The sequence below is a fragment of the Liolophura sinensis genome, chromosome 4 (assembly GCF_032854445.1).
Source record: "Liolophura sinensis isolate JHLJ2023 chromosome 4, CUHK_Ljap_v2, whole genome shotgun sequence".
Taxonomy (NCBI): domain Eukaryota; kingdom Metazoa; phylum Mollusca; class Polyplacophora; order Chitonida; family Chitonidae; genus Liolophura; species Liolophura sinensis.
Window position 1 is genome coordinate 6,020,781 of NC_088298.1, and position 16,707 is coordinate 6,037,487.

At 42.3% G+C, this 16,707-nt stretch overlaps 1 protein-coding gene across 1 annotated transcript; it reads left to right on the forward strand.

The window, feature by feature from the left end:
• Window positions 1-211: 211 nt before the first annotated feature.
• On the forward strand, window positions 212-8,149 carry LOC135464979 (acetylcholine receptor subunit alpha-like). The gene is made up of 4 exons (XM_064742570.1): window positions 212-335; window positions 4,436-4,631; window positions 5,481-5,590; window positions 7,627-8,149. The coding sequence occupies exons 1-4, from the start codon at window positions 265-267 to the stop codon at window positions 8,069-8,071; spliced, it is 822 nt and encodes a 273-aa protein (XP_064598640.1). The 5' UTR covers window positions 212-264; the 3' UTR covers window positions 8,072-8,149.
• Window positions 8,150-16,707: the final 8,558 nt, after the last annotated feature.

Consider the following 16,707-nt stretch of genomic DNA (forward strand, 5'->3'; position numbering starts at 1 on the left):
AGCTTCCACACTGCTTTCGGAGACCAGGCATTATGAGTTGTATTCGGCTTGACAGATGGTTGTCGTTATGCGATTATTATTCGGGAGCCCCATACATGCCGCCGAGTTTACATCGGTAGGTCAGCGCTCCAGGGGGACACCCCTAGATGTCGGTATTGTAGCCTGTGTTAGACCCTTGGCAGTTCTCGCTTGTGCCTCCGAGGGAACAGTTCAGTTTGCCGCCCCCAGGCCAGTATAATAGTCCTATCACTATTCACAGGAAACATGGCACCCAACCGACAGCACATGCACAGAACTCTCAGCCAATGGCCTCTCCGCCTCTTTATACTGGCATGGTAAGTTATGTTTCATCCTTTGCAAACGCATGTCTGTTGTATCCTTTGCAAACGCATGTCTGTTGTAAGCTTTGTCTTTTGATGAACCTCTCAAACAGCTAGGCTACAAATCAAATGTCAAATGCCATATAAACGAGTATAGTCTGGCGAAGTCACAGTGACGAATCGAGGGAGTGTTCTTTGTTTCCCTTCGAGTTTAGCTTCGATCGTCTTTAACGCTTGGCAATTTCCTTCCTGCAGAGAGGCCAATTTGTACAAAATTTAGGTTTCTGTTTTGGTATAGAGGATATATAAAGCCAATTCGTTGAGAAATCTAACTGTGTTTTTCACTCGCAATGAACAACTGAGAAGCTAACCACAAACAATGACCTGCAATTAACGTACTGAACTTTACGGCTCTCAGCCCTCATAATATGAGATGAGGATATATTTCCCCTCTAGACAATTTCCCCTCGCCCCTCCTGTACAATTTCCCGCAAGTAGTGTCAAAGTAATCCACGAGATCACGTAATCCCTCGATTCCCCCTCCCCCCTCCCGTACAATTTCCCGTAAGTAGTGTCAAAGTAATCCACAAGATCACGTAATCCCTCGATTCCCCCTCCCCCCTCCCGTACAATTTCCCGTAAGTAGTGTCAAAGTAATCCACAAGATCACGTAATCCCTCGATTCCCCCTCCCCCCCTCCCGTACAATTTCCTATAAGTAGTGTCAAAGTAATTCACAAGATCACGTAATCCAGCTGAGGTATTGGCTTTTAGATATCTTTTGCCTTCTGTGATTTCATCTAACGGGAGAAATGCCAGCCAGTTCAACATTCCGTAGAAGTGTTTGATGTCTGCCTCTTGTCGATACATCTGGATCAGGACAAGATCTTGAATTATTTTCCATGTTGACTGTGTCAAATGGTAAAACAGCCTTGGGTTGTAACATGATTGCCAAGAACAACACCGTGGTAGGGCCTGGTCTAATAACAAGCTCCTCACACTAATCGACTATCATTTGCAGCAAGTTCTCATAAATCGGCTGAGTTTTGTTGGGTAGCAGTGCATATACACAATTTTAAAACTGTACCCTCGGATGACGTACAATGGCGTGAATATATCAGGTGACACAGAAAAGTTTCCGCCCATAAGCCATTTTTAACATCTTGCCAGCTGGCGAAGGGCATCATCTGGAGCGAAAACTACAATTCTGTTTGGTGCTTACTGTGGACCGCTATCATGAATCAGGAATGGCTTAGGTTCCACGCCTCTTGTGTTAGACCATTCTTCGGGAATAACCAGTTCCTGAAACACGAAAAAAACATCCATTGTAGTAGTTGGACAGGGAATGGCTATCAGAATGTTAAGAAAAACGGACAGTTATGTTTTTAAGCAGTGATTTGGAAGGATTCTCTGCAAACTTCTACTTGCATAGAGTTGTCAACCACCATCACTTTGTCAAGTGGGTGGGGGGGGGGGGGGGGGAGGTCCAGGGGGAATATGTCCGTACCCCGAACTTTACAGCTATCAGCCTCATCATAGCGCCAGGTCGTTGAAAAATCTAGCAGCTTTTCACACGAGTTGAACTGAGAATTGAGAAGCTAACCACAAACAATGACAGCAATTAACGGGCTGAACTTTACAACTCTCAGTCCTTATCATATGAGATTGGCCACAGTTATGAGTGAGTGGTAAATTTAATAGCGGCTGCTCCATTAGAGACCAGTACATCGCCCGGTACTACGCCAATGAACATGTATATGATGACGTATGTTGCCGTGATATTTACTCTCCTGCACGTGTTATACATCATACTGTCTTTAACGTATAAGCCCTACATCTATATATTCAGATTACTGATATAGGATTCGGAGACCTTGAATGAGATTCGGAGTCGATAACCACAAGACCCATTCCTGAGACAACTTAAAACAGCAGTTCCAAGATGAATACGTCATGTATAATAGAAGAGATAATGTATAAATAGTAAATAAAGCTGATAACGGAGAGAAGCAGTCAACAGTAAATTGTCAGAGATTCATGGACGACAGTTGTTCATTCTTGGCATGACATCCAGTTAAAATTTCAAACTCGTAGTCTTTCGAATACAATAAAAGGTATCTCAGTTGCGCAATAATTACACCGGTTCATAATCAAATAAAGGTATTTCAGTTGCGCATTAATTACACCGGTTCATAATCAAATAAAGGTATCCCAATAGCGCATTAATTACACCGGTTCATAATCAGTCTATAATAACCTATATACGATGACGATCACGACCCCAGGGTAGAGTTTTAGCCACAGAAGATGCTGGTAAACCCAGGGAGTAATGCATAGAGGCACCAGAGGGAGGCTGACGGCTGTTCAGTTGGATCACTGACGCCTGCTGTCCGTCTAAAGTGACACCCTAATGTTGGAGTAATACTGTGCCGTGGGAAGAACTTCACGTGGCGTTGTTTATGCTCGCGTGAGTTGTAAGATCCATTTAGCCCCCAGCCCCCCTCTCCGCATGCACGACTGTCTGCTGCTTAATAACAATGGCCGTTTTGTATCACGGTACCTATGGGTAATAGGGACAAAGGGTTCTGGTCACAAAGAATGAAGTATCTATGTATACACAATAAGAAAAAAAATTACAGCATGGAGAGAGAAGCAGAGTGGCGACGACAGTAATGGTTACGCTTTGCCAGTGACATCTGACCTTTTTATGGCAAAGTGTTAATCACAGTCGGCGAAATATAAGCCAGAGTGTTCAGTTAGTCTTAGAAATGGGTCTCACTTCCTAGTGGTTTACGAGTTGTATACCAGGACTTGATCCTGGCCATTCTCATCCACTAAATGGTATACATATGATCTGCTATTTTTAAACAATCAAAGGCTGTGAAAGATATATATCCACCTTCGCCGGGACTAAAGGAAGCTCTGTAGGTGGTACATCTTATCTGCATCTGTATTTGTACAAAGACCAAAACGGTTTCCTGTCTCGTCGACTGTACAATAAGAGGGATATAGTTTCAATTTTAACATTGTAAAGTATCCTTCCTTGGATAACGATTTACCGAAGGGTCCTGCACATGGCGTGAACATATCTCGCCTTGTAGCATTGGTTAGATTGTGTTTGTTGTGAGACGATTTCAATCAAAGTGACAAGTTATCACTGCAAAAACTTGTGTGTCAAGGTTATTCCATAAAAACGCCTTCACTTTAAGTTTCTTAAGTTTTACAATGAGTATAATCCTCTTGTGAGAAAATATGGATCGAGGGTCTAGAATCTCTGGAGCTCTGCTTCCTGTTTGTGTCGTATTCCACTTAACGCGGGGCTAGGGGCTCTATATTCATCGTGTTGAGTTAGATCGCCGCGTTTGATATATAAAAAGTTCCAATCAAAGCGCTACTCAGATACGTATGTTATAGGCGACAACTTATACTCTAGCATGGTACACGGATTTAATACTGATTTCACTCAATCGACTAAAACATTCTTTGAGTCTTTCCTACGTCAACGAAAAGTGTTTCTCTTTGCATCATGCCCGTCATATTTTCTTAATTCTTTGCCGGTTTGTGTTAGACGTCGTTTTGAGAATTGGTTGACATGGAACGTCCTTACTGGTTGACGGCTGGTATACGGATGTCTGTTTCGACGCATAGATCCGTGGGTACACAGAAAAATATCTCCAACGCTTGAGGCTGTAAACCATGCTTGTTCTGTTAATCAGAAGGCTAGAATTTTCTCTGAATTGTAATAACTAAACTTTGTACAAGATTTGAAAACTGATTTCTTTCATTCGCCCAAAACATTCCTAGCATCTTTTCAACATCAATGAAAACTGTTGACTACTTTTCTTAGCATGACTCCGTCCGAATTTCGTATTTCATATACTTTCTTGGTTCATTGGTGGTTTGTGTTGAACGTCGCTTTTTGAAATGAGATTAGCAAACATTTTATCATTAAAAAAAACATGCCAAACATGGCATGGCGCAAAAACATTTACGCCCACCTTCTCCAGGTACAGATCTGAAGGGAGCACGGTGGAGTCAGTGCCCAAAACCCCTACCCATCTCCCACCCCACCCCCTAGTGATACGTACGATACTCACATTGTTTACCTTTCCATAGGTTGACGTCCCCAGCACTATGTTCACCATCGGAAGCCCGGCTTTACCATGATCTCTTTACAAGTTACAACAAATACGTCCGGCCAGTTGTGAACGCCAGTGATACCATCCAGGTTAATGTTGACCTCAGCATCATAGATATACGAGACCTTGACTTCGAAGAAGGCGTCTTGGACATGATATCCTGGGTCTCTTTAGTGAGTAACGAATTTTGTTCTAGAAGTATTGTGCGAACTGCAATAATGGACTGCTGCAGGCAAAGTAATTCTATACCATTCCAGATGTATAGCTTTGGGAGTAAAACCATAGCAGCGATGACAGGTGATAAATGGTAAATGGTCACAAGTAACCGGTGAAATACGGCTTCGTATCAATTTACCACAGTTATGGTTTTATTCTAACTGATCGTGTAAATGCTTAAATAATAACAATTAGGTACGGAAACAAAATTTACAGTGACGCTTTATGTATTTACAGGAATAGTTGGAAGAAAACCCTAACTGAGGTACATTTAAAAGAGACCGTATTTCACCGGTGACATGCGATCATTTGCCCATTATCACACTTTGGCGTTGCTCTGTTTTTTAGCTCTGTGTTGTAGGCCTAAGTCTCTTAGTGTATAAACTCTCCAGCAACACAGTTGACATTAGTTGGAGTTACACCACCTGGGTTATTAAAGCTAGCTGTCATTATTTTGAATAACGAACAAAATTAACAAATGTATTTAATTACTTCGTTGCTGGTGGTTTAACGATACAGGCCTATTTAAACCAGACGGCCGAGGGCAATCCCCTGACCTTTGGCAGGTTGCCGACAAACTCATTCACTTATTCTTTGGCAAATTTATTTCATACAGATATGCACACCATATTGGTGCCAGCCAATTAGACTTTATGTAGCGCAGAATGTACAAACAAACGCCGTGTTGTCACCATCCAAATGTCGTACAGTGAGATAGGACAAAACACAAATGATGGTTCTTGTCATTTGTGTGATTCAAAACAAAAGCCGTTTTCAGTTTGATATTATTTTTTATTTCTATGCAGACATGGACAGATCATCTGCTAAAATGGAGTCCTGGCGAATATGAAGGAGTGAATTACCTAAACGTACCTTCCGAAACCACGTGGGTGCCAGATATCGTCATCAGCAACCTGTGAGTTAAATCTATTTAGTTAGGACATTAACACATAAACGTATCCTGTTAATTCAACATAAAGATTCTGTTAGACTACGTGTACATGTAATGCTACTGCATGTTGAGTATGATACACTAGCATGTTATCATCACGCCGTACTCAAGAATATTTCACCTATACGACGGAGGTCAGCATTATTGTGGGAAGAAACCGGGCAGTGCCCGTGGAAACCCACGACCATGTGCAGGTTGCTGGAAGGCCTATCCACATATAGGGGGAGAGGAAGCCAGCATGAGCTGGACTTGAACTCACAGCGACCACATGCGTGAGAAGCTGCCGGGTCATTGCGCCGCACGGACGTGCTAATCCATTCAACCAGGGAGGCCAATGTTATAATAACAGAATACATGCTAGTATCACTCACACAACAGATTTCTCATCAACATCATGAATTTTTTTAGTGTATTAGGTTATTTATTCTTTATATACTGGGATTGTCTTTTCACTGTTTTATCCACATGTAAATATGACCGTTGTCATTTCTGGCTCCCTCTCCGATCGTAAGTGTTAAGGTCTGCCAGCAAGCAGCGGATTGTCGTAGGTTTCCTCGGGAATTTTCCCGGTTTCCTCCAACCATAATGCTGATCATCGTCGTATAAGTGAAATATTCTTGACTACGGCGTAAAAAGCCAATAAAATAAATAAATAAATAAATAAATATCTGTAGATTAACTGTCGTTCGCGTGGTTGTCGTGTGCAAAGAATTGGATCTGAGCCCTATACGCAAGCTTGTCGGAAAAATCAACTAATTTAGAACCTTGTCTCGTGTGGATCGGCGGTGAACAGAGTGAGTGAGTGATTGAGTGCTTGGGGTTTAACGTCGTACTCAACAATTTTTCAGTCATATGACGACGAAGGAATCATTAGGGTGCATGTACGTGTAATGTGCCTCCTTGTAGCAGGACGGATTTCCACCGCTCTTTTATTTAGTGCTGCTTCACTGAGACGACTTACCGCAGGCAAGTAGGCCGCCCCACCCGAGCCATTATACTGATACGGGTCAACCAGTCGTTGCACTATCCCCTTCATGCTGAACGCCAAGCGAGGAAGTTACAACTTCCTCTTTTAAAGTCTTAGGTGTGACTCGATCAAGGATTGATCCTGGATCTACCGGTCCAGAAGCGGACGCTCTACCAACTGTGCTATCCGGGCCGGTCTATGTTGAAAAGAAAACTGCGTCCTGGTTTTAGCATGTTCTTTCCACGATGCTACTGAAGTGCTGCCAGTGGGACGTTAAACCCTTTAGCTATCCGTTCATATGTATGAAATAAAGACAGGAGTTCGATTAACGTCACCATGTTGAATAACGTTACCATGCTGAATAACGTCACCACGTTGAATAACGTCACCACGTTAAATAACGTCACCATGTTAAATAACGTCACCATGTAGAATAACGTCACCATGTTGAACAAATTATTTATTTTGTGTTTTAAATCGTAGGCAGGATTTATATTTCACTTATACAACGGCTGCCATTGTATAAGTCAAAAAATCTTAAGGGAAGAAACACGCTAGCTAGCCATTCAACGTAGTAAAATGTATTTGGAAAACATTGTATTCTACGGTGGCCTATTATAACCATATTGGGACAAGTGACGTCACATCAGGTATTTGTCACTCAACACACGGTGACTGCTAGATTCGTCATGCAAAATGCATGCATGACCTGCATATAGATCAATGAATACATTCGACAATTTGACCTTGAAATGAACTATTTAAAGCCAAAAATATGGATGTGACGTCACTGAGACCACCTCTATCATGACAGACCACTGTAGAATTTGATGTTTGAATACAATTTTACTCGTTTGGAAAAATAAATCGAGTTTTTTCATGGACAGTGTTTGATGATCTTTTATTAGACCAATCCTTCATCGTAGTGTTTTACTTTGCCTTTAAGAAGGGCGTTGAACAAAAATGAAAAAGAACAGAAAAGTAAATAAGTAAGTGAATAAATATATAAATAAATAAATAACCTTTTTTGCAGAGTATCCTCACCCGTGGAACTGTCGCCCAGTAGGTTAGTGGTCTCCAGCGATGGCCGTGTTCTATTGGTCAAGATGTACCGCACTCGGACCCTCTGCCGATCACATGGAGACTTACCCAAGCACGCGTGCGTGGTAAAATTCATGTCCTGGACCTACAATGGATTCCAAGTGAATGTGGAGAGTGAAAGAACAGAGGTGAACTTAAATGAATACATAATAAACGAACAATGGAAGATAATAGAACGCAATATGACCAGAAACGTAGCTTTCTACTCCTGTTGTCCGGAAAGTTACCCATCCGTGACGGCTGAAATTATTCTCGCCCCCAAGCGCGAGAAAATGCGAGATGACGCCGTTTCCAACGCTCCACAACATTTCCCTGCAGACAAATTATGCTATGTTCTGTGCATGATTTTCTTGTCTCCTATGATGCGTATATTTTAACCTTCAGAAAAGTGTTGAAGTAGTTTGAAATTGGGTAATAGCACTTTATAATTTGGTTTTTACTGAATAAAGCCAATAAACCGGTGGTTTTTAACGCCAGTGGATAAGTTGGACGTCAGTTAAGCGTTGTTTTTGGCGTCAGTTTGACGTAAGAATATCATCTGGCATCACCTTGACGGTTTTCACGTGTATGGGTGGGATGGTCTGCCAGCAACGGGTGGATTGTCGTGGGTTTACCCTTCTTTCCGGTTTCCAACTCGTGGGCAACACATTGCTGGTTGTCATCGTATATGTGAAATATTCTTGAGTGCGGCGTAAAAAATCATTCAAATAAATAAGAAATAAATCTTTATTTTACCCCTTATTCAAGTCATTTAAAAACGCGAGAGCTTCGTTGATTTAACAAGTGGCTATTATTATATTTAATTAATAAGAAAAACCAATTCACTTTTATTGCCTCTGCCAAGGAGCTAATGCTTTTAGATATGTATACATAGAATGGAAGGTTTTGGATCTCGGGTCTCCCCTCCTGCGAGGCGGACGCTTTAGGCTGTTAGGCCGCAGAAGCGGTCCTTTTTGGGCAGGCACCCTATGTATGTATATGTATGTGTGTGTGTGCGTGTGTTTGTGCATGTGTGCACAAACCCTCTAACCTTCTATGTATGTAACCCTCTAACCATGACATCGAAGCGCAGTGCTTTTGGGTAAACAGGACACAGGCACCCATATTTCCTTTCCCTGTAATATTGCTGTACAGAGTATTGTCCCCTTATTGGAACTCACTATACGGTGAAACAAAGCAGCGACGCCGTTCTGGTCGTAATTTGTTCATTTAGCTGTGGAGGAGGTTAATTTGCGCTCACACGAGTTATAAATACAGCTTAAAAGCATCATTGTTTCTCAAATGTGGGATTTTGCATTACCATCAAGTGGTTTTACTTTTGGAGCAATATCTATATCTTACGTGCCGTTCGAAGCAAAAATATAAGGGTTCGCACGTCAGTTCACTGGTTTAAAAAGATAGGCCTATTATCTGTATTGCCGTTGGCGGGTATATTAGCAACCCTTTAGTGTGACTGCTTATAATATGTATCATTTTTAAAATTCAATTTAGATAAACGCCTGATTTAACACTATACAAAGCAATCTGATTTTAAACTACAGGCCTAAGGTGATTGGGAATTCAAATCGAAAAATCCTCCCTTGATTTAGCATTCCTATATTTTTAAATTTAAAATGAAACACACAATGTGAATTCAGGTATAACAGCAACCTGCGCATAGTCATGGGTTTCTTCCCACCATAATACTGGCCACCGTCGTATAAATGAAATATTCTTGAGTATGGCGTAAAACACCAATCAAATAAATAAAACACCAATCAGGTAAATAAATAAATCACTGTAAAATTCGGTTTAGAAATTTTTGTTCTAGTATATACGTGCTGTTTAGCACTTGCAGAATGCAATTTTATTAATATCTGCGCTTTGCATCCGTGAAATTAACGGTACTCTCACTTTAACAAAGGCTGTGAACATCCAATTTGGTTGACGGCCGGCATACGCGAATGTCTGTGTTGACACTGAAATTTTAGGCTTAAATTTTAATCGAAGTTTTACTTTTAAATATATGCAAGAAATCGATGAAAACATTCTGGCCAGTGATTCTGTGCCGTGGTAGTAGAATTTCAGCCATATTTGAGCATTCAGCCAGCAATATTTTGTTATATAAAGATTGACTGCTCTTTTTATATCCGTGATACTCCTTTCGAATGTATCTTATGTGGGTTTCCAGCTTCCACACTGCTTTCGGAGACCAGGCATTATGAGTTGTATTCGGCTTGACAGATGGTTGTCGTTATGCGATTATTATTCGGGAGCCCCATACATGCCGCCGAGTTTACATCGGCAGGTCAGCGCTCCAGGGGGACCCCCGTTGGCGTCGGTGTGTAGCCTGTGTTAGTCCCTTGTCAGTTCTCGCTTGTGCCTCCACGGGAACAGTTCAGTTTGCCGCCTCCAGGCCAGTATAATAGTCCCATCGCTATTCACAGGAACCATGCCACCCATCCGACAGCACATGTACAGAACTCTCAGCCAATGGCCTCTCGGCCTCTTTATACTGGCATGGTAAGATATGTTTCATCCTTTGCAAACGCATGTCTGTTGTAAGCTTCGTCTTTTGATGAACCTCTTCAAACAGCTAGGCTACAAATCAAATGTCTTTGCCATATAAACGACTATAGTCTGGCGAAGTCACAGTGACGAATCGAGGGAGTGTTCTTTGTCTCCCTTCGAGTTTTGCTTCGATCGTCTTTAACGCTTGGCAATTTCCTTCCTGCAGAGAGGCCAATTTGTACAAAATTTAGGTTTCTGTTTTGGTATAGAAGATATATAAAGCCAATTCGTTGAGAAATCTAACTGTGTTTTTCATTCGCAATGAACAACTGAGAAGCTAACCACAAACAATGACCTGCAATTAACGTACTGAACTTTACGGCTCTCAGCCCTCATAATATGAGATTGCCCACAGTTATGAGTGAGTGGTAAATTTAATAGCGGCTGCTCCATTAGAGACCAATACAGCGCCCGGTTAGCGTGCGGATCTGTATCAACTTCTCTACGCCGATGAACATGTATATGATGACGTATGTTGCGGTGATATTTACTCAACTCAATGTGTTATACATCATACAGTCTAGAGCGTATAACCCCTACATCTATATATTCAGATTACTGATATAGCATTCGGAGACCGTGAATGGGCGATCCAAAAGTCGATAACGGCAAGACCCATTCCTGAGACAACTTAAAACAGCAGTTCCAAGATGAATATGTCATATATCATAGAATAGATAATGCGTAAATAGTAAATAAAGCTGATAACGGAGAGAAGCAGTCAACAGTAAATTGTCAGAGATTCATGGAAGACAGTTGTTCATTCTTGCCATGACACCCAGTTAAAATTTCAAACTCGTGGTCTTTCGAACCCAAATATATAATATATCTCAGTCGGGCTTAATGACAACAGTCCATAATCCAGATGGAGGTGCTTTCAAACCTAAATGGCCCCTAGACCTGGGTTGAGTGGGATTACCATACACAGGTCGTCACGAGCGCAGGGTAGAGTTTTAGTCACAGAAGGTGCTGATAAACCCATGGAGTAATGCATGGAGGCACGGGGGGTGGGGGCTGGCTCTGATTCCCATCACTCGCTCCTGTTCAGTGGGATCACCGACGCCTGATGTCCGTCTAAAGTGACACCCTAATGTGTGGGTAATACAGTGCCGTGGGAAGAACATCTCGAGGCGTTGTTTATGCTCCCGTGAGTTGTAAGATCCATTTAGTGTCCCCCCCGCCACACACACACCTCGGTAGACACGACTAACTGCTGTTTAATAACAGTGGTCTTTTTGTTTCACAGTACGTATGGGAAATAATGACACAGGGTTCTAGTCACAAAGAATGAAGGATCTATGTATATATAGTATTTTATTTATTTGATTGGTGTTTTACGCCGTACTTAAGAATATTTCACTTCTACAATGGGAGCCAGCATTATGGTGGGTGGAAACCGGGCAGAGCCCCGTGGAATCCCACGACCATCCGCAGGTTGCTGGGACACCTTCCCACGTACGGCTAGAGAGGAAGCCAGCATGAACTGGACTTGAACTCACAGCGACCGCAATGGGGAGAGACTCCTGGGTCATTACGCTGCGCTACCTACATTGCTTACTTTTCCACAGGTTGACATCCCCAGTACTATGTTCACCATCGGAAGCCCGGCTTTACCATGATCTCTTTAGAAGCTACAACAAATACGTCCGGCCAGTTGTGAACGCCAGTGATACCATCCAGGTTAATGTTGACCTGAGCATCATAGATATACGAGATCTTGACTTCGAAGAAGGCGTCTTGGACATGGTATCTTGGGTCTCTTTAGTGAGTAACGAATTTTGTTCTAAAAGTATTGTGCGAACTGCAATAATGGACTGCTGCAGGCAAAGTAATTCTATACAATTCAAGATGTATAGCTTTGCGAGTAAAACCATAGCAGCGATGACAGGTGATAAATAGTAAATGGTCACAAGTAACCGGTGAAATACGGCCTCGTGTCAATTTACCGCAGTTATGGTTTTATTCTAACTGATCGTGTAAATGCTTAAATAGTAGCAATTAGGTACGGATACAAAATTTACAGTGACGCTTTATGTATTTACAGGAATGGTTGGAAGAAAACCCTAACTGAGGTACATTTAAAAGAGACCGTATTTCACCGGTGACGTGTGACCATTTGCCCATTATCACACTTTTGCGTTGCTCTGTTTTTTAGCTCTATGTTGTAGGCCTAAGTCTCTTAGTGTACAAACTCTTCAGCAACACAGTTGACATTAGTTGGAAATGACACCACCTGGGTTATTAAAGCTAGCTGTCATTATTTTGAATAACCAACAAAATTAACAAATGTATTTAATCACTTCGTGGCTTGTGGTTTAACGATACAGGCATATTTAAACCAGACGACCGAGGGCAATCCCCTGATCTTTGACAGGTTGCCGACAAACTCATTCACTTATTCTTTGGCAAATTTATTTCATACAGATATGCACACCATATTGGTGCCAGCCAATTAGACTTTATGTAGCGCAGAATGCACAAAGAAACGCCGTGTTGTCACCATCCAAATGTCGTACAGTGAGATAGGACAAAACACAAATGATGGTTCTTGTCATTTGTGTGATTCAAAACAAAAGCCGTTTTCAGTTTGATATTATTTTTTTTTTCTATGCAGACATGGACAGATCATCTGCTAAAATGGAGTCCTGGCGAATATGAAGGAGTGAATTACCTAAACGTACCTTCCGAAACCACGTGGGTGCCAGATATCGTCATCAGCAACCTGTGAGTTAAATTTATTTAGTAAGGCCAATATACGTTTATTTTCTTGCCTACATCCAAAATATGAATCTGTTAAATTTAACAGAAAGTCTGTTGTATGAGTGATGCTAGAATGCCTTATGCAACAGACTGTTCCGTTAGGCTTAAATATAACACATAAACGTATTCTGTTAATTCAACATAAAGATTCTGTTAGACTATGTGTACATGTAATGTTACTGCATGTTGAGTATGATACACTAGCATGTTATCATCACGCCGTACTCAAGAATATTTCACCTATACGACGGAGGTCAGCATTATTGTGGGAGGAAAACGGGCAATGCCCGTGGAAACCCACGACCATGTGCAGGTTGCTGGAAGGCCTTTCCACATACAGCCGGAGAGGAAGCCAGCATGAGCTGGACTTGAACTCACAGCGACCACATGCGTGAGAAGCTGCCGGGTCATTGCGCCGCACGGACGTGCTAATCCCCTCAACCAGGGAGGCCAATGTTATAATAACAGAATACATTCTAGTATCACTCACACAACAGACTTTATTCACCAACAGATGAATTTTTTTAGTGTATTAGGTTATTTATTCATTATATACTGGGATTGTCTTTTCACTGTTTTATCAACATGTAAATATGACCGTTGTCATTTCTGGCTTCTTCTCCGGTCGTAAGTGTTAAGGTCTGCCAGCAAGCAGCGGATTGTCGTGGGTTTCCTCGGGAATTTTCCCGGTTTCCTCCCACCATAATGCTGATCATCGTCGTATAAGTGAAATATTCTTGTTCTCGTCTCGTTCGCGTGGTTGTCGCGTGCAAAGAATTGGATCTGAGCCTTATATGCAAGCTTGGGGGAAAAATCAACTAATTTAGAACCCTATCTCGTGTGGATCGGCCGTGAACAGAGAGATGTCCATATAATGGTTTTATCTTTGAAGCTGGCCCTCAGATTTGCCAGAACTGCTGGCGATCCTGTTTTATCCACATGTAAATATGACCGTTGTCATTGCTGGCTCCCTCTCCGATCGTAAGTGTTAAGGTCTGCCAGCAAGCAGCGGATCGTCATGGGTTTCCTCGGGAATTTTCCCGGTTTCCCCCCACCATAATGCTGATCATCGTCGTATAAATGAAATATTCTTAAGTATGGTGTAAAAACAATCAAATAAATAAATAAGTAAATTCATAAATAAATATCTGTAAATTGATTATCGTTCGCGTGGTTGTCGCGTGCAAAGAATTGGATCTGAGCCTTATACGCAAGCTAGGCGGAGAAATAAACTGATTTAGAGCCCATGTCTCGTGTGGGTCGGCGGTGAGCAGAGAGACGCCCATATCATATTTTTGTCTTTGAAGCGGGCTGTGAGATTTGCCAGAATTACTGGCGATCCTGTTATATATTTTAAAGATATGTTTTAAAAATATGTGAATATCATATAAGAAATATATTTTATGTGATTTGTACTTTTAAACGAATTTAGAAATATTTTAGCTGGTTTGAAAGCGTCTGTTTCCAGCATATTGCAAAGAAAACTGCGTCCTCGTTTTATTAATTTATTTGATTGGTGTTTTACGCCGTATTCATAAATATTTCACTTATACGACGGAGGCCAGGATTATGGTGGGAGGAAACCGGGCAGAGCTTGGGTGAACCCCACGACCATCCGCCGGTTGCTGCAGTCCTTCCCACGCACGACCGGAGAGGAAGTCAGCATAAACTGGACTTGAACTTACATCGACAGCATTGGTGAGAGGTTTCTGAGTGATCACGCTGCGCTAGCGCACTAACCAACTGAGCGACTGAAATACTGCCGATGGGATGTTAAGCCCTTTAGCTATCCGTTCATATGTATGAACTAAAGACAGCAGTTTGAATGTCACCATGTCGGATAACGTCACCATGTCGGATAACGTCACCATGTTGAACAACGTCACCATGTCGAATAACGTCACGATGTTGAATAACGTCACCATGTTGAATAACGTCATCATGTTGAATAAATTATTTATTTGGTGTTTTAAGCCGTAATCAGGATTCATATTTCGCTTATAAACTCTGTCAAAAAAGAAACGCAACCCCCGTATTTTAGAGATTTTAATATTTAGTTTTAGGACGGCACAACTTTTTTCTTATTGAAGACAGAAGTCAGAAATTTGGCAGAATAATAATCAAGATGGTCATGTTTTAAAACTGTCTTTTCAAAAGTCATCTCACAGACACCAGTTGCTCACCAGGGGGCGTCTTCCTCAGTATCTCGTATGACCACCACGAGCTGCAATCACTGCACGGCATCTCCTTGGACAAGAGCGGATAAGACGCCGGATTCTCTCCTGGGGAATGGCCCTCCACTCCTCCTGTAACGCAACGGCGAGCTGTTGAAGCGTCTGTGGCGGTGGCTGACGTTGACGCACGTGTCGATCTAGAGTATCCCACAGGTGTTCAATAGGGTTGAGGTCTGGTGATTTAGAGGGCCACGGCAAGACATTGACGTTGGAATCCTGCAGAAATTGCATTGTTGCACGTGCAGTATGAGGCCTGGCGTTGTCCTGTTGAAAAAGCTGTGTCTGTCGGTCAATAATCGGGAGAAGGTGAGGCTGTAACACGTGGTTGATGTAACGTTGGGCTGTCAGGTTTCCTGGAACGATCACCAAGTCTGATTTCTGGTTGTACGAGATGGCTCCCCAAACCATAACATAGCCTCCGCCAAATCTGTCCACCTGCCGGACGCAGATGGGCGCAAAGCGTTCATGACGTCTCCTATACACACGCTGTCTTCCGTCGTGACGTTTCAAAAGAAAACCGGATTCATCAGAAAACCAGATGCGCCTCCAGTTTTGTAAAGTCCATATCCTTACGTTGTTGCACCACCTGAGTCGTAGGCGTCGATGTAAGGGGCGTAGTACAGGCCCAACAACTGGTCTACAGGCACGTAAACCCGCTTCTTTCAGACGGTTCCTAATCGTTTGAGCCGACACTCTCCTCAAACCTGGTATTTGTGTGGCAGTCACGGTTGGTAGGGCATGCCGATTACGCAGGTGAACGACCCGGATGTACCGATCTTGAAGTGGGGTCGTGATTCTTGGCCTTCCACTTCTCGGGCGATCGTTGGTCGAATTAAAGTTGTTGTAACAGCTCCAAAGTCGGGATATCGTTGTTTTGTGAACATTTAGGTGTCGTGCAATAGTACCAAAACTTTCTCCGGCTTGAAGACGACCAATGGCGGCAGCACTCAGTCGCGGCATTTTACCGACTGCCTTTCGTCGACGAATGAATGAATAAAATACGAAAGCACATGGGCTTTTATACACCCCCACGCTATAACTGCCATTGACATGATTTGCATGTGAATGGTTCTATGTGCGACGTCAACAGGGCCAGTCCATTCGTTGTGACGTCATAAGCAATAAAATACACTTAGGAGAGAAAAGGCAGTTGTTTGGATGGTAATCTTCATTAAAAACGTGTATAATTTCATTACATTTGGCTAAAATTTAGTTTGGAAGCAATAACTTTATTCGAACGAATTTTTGATATCCGAGGACAGGGGTTGCGTTTCTTTTTTGACAGAGTTTACAACGGCGGCCATAGTGTCTGATGAAAAAATCAAAACGAGTAGAATGCATACACGTGTATATATTATATTTGCTTTAAATGCGATTCTGTTATTCGCTAGGGTCTTCAAAGCGTGTATTCAAAACCCGGCCTTGGGATGGGCATTTGAACAGTCACTCTTTATCACCGTTGGTTGGGA

Excerpts from the sequence above, each read along its gene's own strand:
- LOC135464979 (XM_064742570.1), top strand. The coding sequence starts at position 265 with ATGGCACCCAACCGACAGCACATGCACAGAACTCTCAGCCAATGGCCT. Across the intron at positions 4,632-5,480 it reads TGATATCCTGGGTCTCTTTA|ACATGGACAGATCATCTGCT; the intron begins GTGAGTAACGAA and ends ATTTCTATGCAG. Across the intron at positions 5,591-7,626 it reads GATATCGTCATCAGCAACCT|AGTATCCTCACCCGTGGAAC; the intron begins GTGAGTTAAATC and ends CCTTTTTTGCAG.